At 45.7% G+C, this 5,679-nt stretch overlaps 1 protein-coding gene across 3 annotated transcripts; it reads left to right on the forward strand.

The window, feature by feature from the left end:
* Positions 1-1,369: 1,369 nt before the first annotated feature.
* Positions 1,370-5,679, forward strand: LOC144937551 (uncharacterized). Of its 3 annotated transcripts, none has more exons than XM_078864820.1 (3): positions 1,370-1,742; positions 2,674-2,801; positions 2,978-5,679. In XM_078864820.1, exon 3 carries the CDS (start codon positions 3,105-3,107, stop codon positions 4,008-4,010), a length of 906 nt encoding a protein of 301 aa, XP_078720946.1. In that variant the 5' UTR covers positions 1,370-1,742; positions 2,674-2,801; positions 2,978-3,104; the 3' UTR covers positions 4,011-5,679. The 3 variants fall into 3 exon arrangements, with proteins under 3 accessions (XP_078720946.1, XP_078720945.1, XP_078720947.1); XM_078864819.1 differs by having other exon boundaries at positions 1,370-1,574; XM_078864821.1 differs by lacking the exon at positions 2,674-2,801 and having other exon boundaries at positions 1,370-1,574.

The raw sequence follows: 5,679 nt of genomic DNA on the forward strand, positions 1-5,679 counted from the left end.
TGAGTTTTTGTTTACATGTTGAAGTCATTGTACACATTTTGCTCTTCATCCACACACAGATGGGGGAAAGTCTTTCGGAAGACAGATGTCAGACTGACAATAACAACACTGTCTAGTACTCGGTGGAGTGCTCGGGCAGAGTCAACCAAGGCACTGTGGAGAAATTACACCCACATTAGATAGGCCTTCGGTGGTATGTGCAATGATGATGAGAAAATAGATACTCGAATTGAGGCCGCTGGACTATGTGCTAAATTGGACACCTTAGAGATGGTGTTCATGGAACATTTCTGGGACGTCATACTTTACCGGTTCCACGCTACAAGCATGCATCTACAGAAAAGTGACACTGACATTTCTGAAGCAGCACAGCTTTTGTCTTCGTTGAGGGATTTTGTGGCAGGACAGCGAGACCAGTTTGAGGCTTGTGAAAGGGCAGCCTTAAATGTGACAGGTCTCTCTCAGTCATATAAGCACAATCTTCAGCGAAATAGGAAACACAAAACATTTGCAGATGAGAGCTCCGAGCCAGGTGTGACACTTGAGGGGAGGGAGAAGTTCAAAATAGAAACATTTTATGTGGTCAGTGATTAGCTCGTGGCATGCCTTGAACATCGCTTGGACGTTTACAAGCGTTTGACCAGTCTCTTTGGAGTTCTGTTTATGTCAGATCAGGTGTCTAACAGTGATGTCAGTGGAAAAGGTAAATGCACTCTCCACTGTATATCCGTCAGACCTGGACATGAACTTTGTCAACGAACTAATCCAATTCAAGTCTTTCATGTCTGACTCTTAAGGGTGAGAATTGCCCAACTAAATTGCTTGGGACGTTGCAGACTTATAATCTGCAGTCAGTGTTCCCCAATGTTTTCGTGGCACTTTGGATTTTTCTAACTTTGCCAGTGACAAACTGGCAGGTTGAGCAGACATTTCCCCTTTTAGGCAGAATAAAAAATGACCTGTGGAGTAGCATGTGCCGTACACGTCTCAGTTCATTGTCACGTATGTCAGTAGAGTCAGACCGTGTCAGACAGCTAGATTTTGACGAACTAGTAGATGACTTTGCGAGGAGGAAGGCAAGAAAAACACCAATATAGAAAAGTGGGGGCCTCCAAAAGACATGTGCCCAGGGGCCTCACAGGACCATGATCCGGTCCTGCCCACGACCTCCTGCCTACCAGGCGAGGTAGTTAACATCTCGTCACAGTGGCACGCCTCACGGTGGCGAGAAATTCAATATACATGCAGTATTGTTACTGCGTAACCGCAAAGCTTAAAGTGTAAAGCTTATCATCACATCCTGGAACATTGAGCAACCAGAATGTCGTGGCTACTGAAGGGGTGGGGAGGTTGAGGGCTCATGGGGGACAGGGGTAGGGGGAATTAGCCTTACGTCGTGACGTCACCGCACGCTACCACGCTCCTATTGGTGGACGGCGCGGGACGACGTCATCACGCAGCCACGCGCGTGACGTCACGCGTATGTCGATGAGGAACTTCTAGCCCCACGAACCCGCCCGCTTTGTTTTCCTCTCTCTCGCAGCTGTTGTCGGGCTTCTTCATTCGCTGAACAGGTAAAGGCGAAGCTCCGTGTCTCACCTCGTCAATGTTTCTGTTCTCACGTCCTTTTGTTTTTTTACCAGACAGCAACATCTGCAGCGGCGGTTGTTATCGCGCGGCAATGTGGAAGTCACCACTCTGCCCCTGTGGGCAACGGAGGAGGCGGCTGGGTCGTGTGGACGGTAGATGATGATGATGAGGATCGATGCCTGTGCTGCTGCGTATTATAATTCGCCTGTACGGTATCTCCGATAAAGACAGATTTGTGACAAGTCGTGACCAATATCCATAATAGAGGGGGTTTTGTTTGGGGTTCGATCGCGTAAATATTTAAATACCGAAACTGGGAGGAGTTCTCCATAATTATGGCTATCGCTTGATGATGCTGGTTGTAATTACCGGCGAAACGTCACGGTACTCGAATTGTAAATGCTGTGGGTTTACTGTCCAACACAACCGGTGTGCTGTACTGGTAACGAATTGGCATGTTGAGTTTACCTGACAAAACCTCACTAATTGGCTGTGTCGGGTGGTGGTGGCAGGTTTAACGACACATTTATATTTACGCGATCTCATTTAACAAAAAAACCTCCTCTGTTGGCCTTCACTGTAGAGGGTGTGTGGCCTACTCTTCCACGATGGCCCCACGCGACGTGTCCATTGACTCGCCGTGTATGTACAGTATGTTGAATTTCTTTCGCACGGTACGTAGCCAACCGTGTTAATCGGAGGTGCGGTGTTGTCCCCATGTGTGCTTCTGGATTTGTATAGGCGGCAGGAGGGGCGTTTATACTGAACATACAGTGGAAAAAAAGCTTGAAAGCTCATCTGATTCCACCAGTGTAAATACTTATTCAAATTTTGTTTAAGAAAGTTGCACCATTGTTTCAGCTGCCGAAGTGGGACATGCCATCGTACCAGTGACCTCTGGATTGCAAGTCCGCTGTGCGCACCGGTCCACCACAGTAGTATTTCACGCCTCCAATCTGTAACGTTAAAGAGCTTGCTCTTACAAGATAAATAACAATGTACACTTCTGAAACGTCGCGGCATGCACACTTGTGCAAGGGTCAAGGATAAACCGGACCTAATGTTTCATGGAATATTTTCTAGCCCCCCTCCCAAACCCCTAGCGTCTCAGACCCTGCGGGGAAACATTTTCTGAAGCATGGTCCCAGAAAACTCCAGCTGAAATTCAGCCCCGAGAACTCTACAATTGAACACACTGCACTACGAAACGGGTGAGATAAATTCGATTCCTGCCACGGGTATGATCAGTCGAGTGATTATCTGTCCTGACCGCCCCCCAGCTCTGCCCCCCCACGAATGGAGTGCCACCCAGTTCTCAAATTAACAGGACACACACTTTGACTAAATTGACCTTCCCCCATCTCTCCTGTTGTTACTGTTGTTCCAGTCGTGACAAACAGACAGACCCAGGAAGGCAAGCAATATCAGTGCCCTCAGAACGGTGGCTTTGTACGTGAGCAACAGCTCGTCGTTGTCGTCGTCGTCGCTCCTGTCGCCTGTGCACTGCAAACCTCATGCAGACAAACTCCTCAGCACTGCCCTGGTGCGCTCAGGCATTGCGCCAGGGTCAGGAGCAGCGTCATGCTTTGGACACTGAGAAGGATGAGTCGGTGTCTCTGGAGAGCAAGAAGCAGAACTTGATGCAACACCTGCAATGCCTGAAGACGAGCAACATCGATTTAGACAATCTTAACGGGATTTACCTGGCCGTGGATACATACGCCACTCTGGAGGAGCGGCAGCAGTTGTCAGAAGTGCTCATGCAGGAAGGTGGGGCAGAGATAATTATGCGGGTGCTGTTGTACCTCTCGTCCGAGGGAAGACACATCCCTGACTCCAGCCTCCGTCGCATGGAAATGGCCTTGTGGATTCTGCAACGGTATACGTGTGTCCACGCACCGATCAGACGGCGTCTGGTAGAATGTGGTGCGGTCAAGTACCTGATGAAGCTGTTGAAACAATTGCGGCTAGAAGCAAGATCCACCAACGCAGACATGAGGTACATAGTCCGATCTACACTGGGTACGCTTGCGAACATCTGCCTGAACCTGGAGTTTAAGACATGCTTCCGGCAGGAGAATGCTATGGATGAGATAGTCGCTTACACCAAGCAAGGCGACAAAGTGTGTAAGTTGGACAGCCTTGCGGTACTGTCACGTATAACCAACGAAGATGAGGTGTATCTGATCAGTGAATCTATTGGTGCTATAAACGTTCTGGTGGAGGTACTGAACGTTCCCACTTATAATGACTACACACGCTTTGAGGGAAAGGTTTTCTACACTCATAAGCTGTTCGCGAATTTTACATTCATATGCATAGCAGGGGGTGTTCATAAGAAAACGATAGAAGCTTCAGCACTTTCAGGACATAGTCTGAAAATAGTGGCAGATGAGCAGGAGGAATCATCTGATCCGTAGCATTTTAGCACATGATTTAATGGGCTGGACAAAATGTAGTGAGTGCATTTTTATAAATCACAATCTACAGTGGGCACTTCATGAAGGTGTTTGCACATTCCTAAAATATTTTGGAAATTCTCTCACCCAAATTTTCCTGCCTGACCATATTAGAAAAAGGTCCACTGTGATAGAATATGGTGATTACAATGACGTTTGAATTATATGGTTATTCAATTGTCAGAATGGTTCCAACAGTGCTGGCACATGGTGATTTTATTAAATGCGCTATATAAGCTGTAAATAGCCACATCTATCTTGTCAAACAGAAGCGGCTTGGGCATGTGGTGGCTGGGCTACATGACACAGTCAACGCCTCACTTGCTGGAGCTCATTGAAGGGACTGTCCAGGTCTTTCAATGATCTGTCAGCTCCTCACACAATCCACTCTGGTTAAACCCAGGGATGATCGGAGGCAAGCTAGCCTGAATGTTTCAAACTGGCGCAGATGTTCCTTTATAGGGCTGCACATTTAGCAAGCATATAGAAGGGAGCGCATTACTGTGGCCAAGAAGAGCCAAAGTTTTGTTTGGAGGGACAGGCCAGGTAGCTTGCACACATCATTATGCAGCGAATGAAAAGGTAATGCATGCCGCTCGACTGATTCGGAGTTAGACCTCGGCTACCAAACCGAAGCTGGTCATAAGCACAGTGCCCAAGTACTCCACTGTCCACACAACTGCCCCGTCAATCATGGGGAGTTGACCATTGGGCAATATATTTCCGAACACAGTAGCAGTTCTTTAGTAATATCTTTAGTAATATTGATATCTTTATATTTTTCATGTATTTTTATGACCTTATTCCAATTTTCCTTATTTGCATATACAGTCTAGTATATACCGTCTAGTATATACTGTATCGTCTTTAGTGCTTAAAGTTTGCCATACCATTTTCGCACATGTTTTTGACAAATGTTCATTTGAACCTCTGGCAGGGGTTTTTCTTTGCATGTAAGTGTTGCTTAATGAAATATGCCAACTAAACATGGCTCACTAACTTACAAAAATGCATTTACTCTATTAACTTAAGACATTTTAATTTTACGGCTGTGAAATATTTCACTCCGGTTGGTAATTTTTTGGGAAAACAGTATTTATAAAATAAGAAAGTATAATCTGTGGGACTATTTACAGCCCTTGATTTCTGCAGGAGCACAGGAGATCAACAGCTGAAGGAGCTCGTTACATTATACATGTGAGAGAGACACAAGGCAATGATACTCCAGGCCAGATCGATACCCATTGTTTCAAGTGGTGACTTCTGCGCACTATCATCGCCGTACAGAAAACTCACCTTGGCCACATTTAGGGTGATGTTCTGTAATTCAACATGTGCACGAGTTGTAGGCAACAGAATAACGGCTTAGCACGAGTTGTGAGTCAAGCTTCTGACAAAGATTAAATTAATTGTACAATACTGTGAATGTGTCTTGACTGTGAAAATCATTTTGGCATAAGTTTTGAAACGTAACTGTCCCCAACTTTCAGTTTGTTGCTGGGTTCACTATTTACTATTTTATCAATAAGTACATTATCATATTTGCTCAAATGTTGAATACTGTATTGTGTATTAGGTTGTACAGTTTAATACTGCTTTATTCAAATAAAATGAAAATACTTTCATTTAA

Source organism: Lampetra fluviatilis, chromosome 19 (genome assembly GCF_964198595.1).
Source record: "Lampetra fluviatilis chromosome 19, kcLamFluv1.1, whole genome shotgun sequence".
Taxonomy (NCBI): domain Eukaryota; kingdom Metazoa; phylum Chordata; class Hyperoartia; order Petromyzontiformes; family Petromyzontidae; genus Lampetra; species Lampetra fluviatilis.

Coding starts and splice junctions, on each gene's coding strand:
- LOC144937551 (XM_078864820.1), top strand. CDS start 3,105: ATGCAGACAAACTCCTCAGCACTGCCCTGGTGCGCTCAGGCATTGCGC.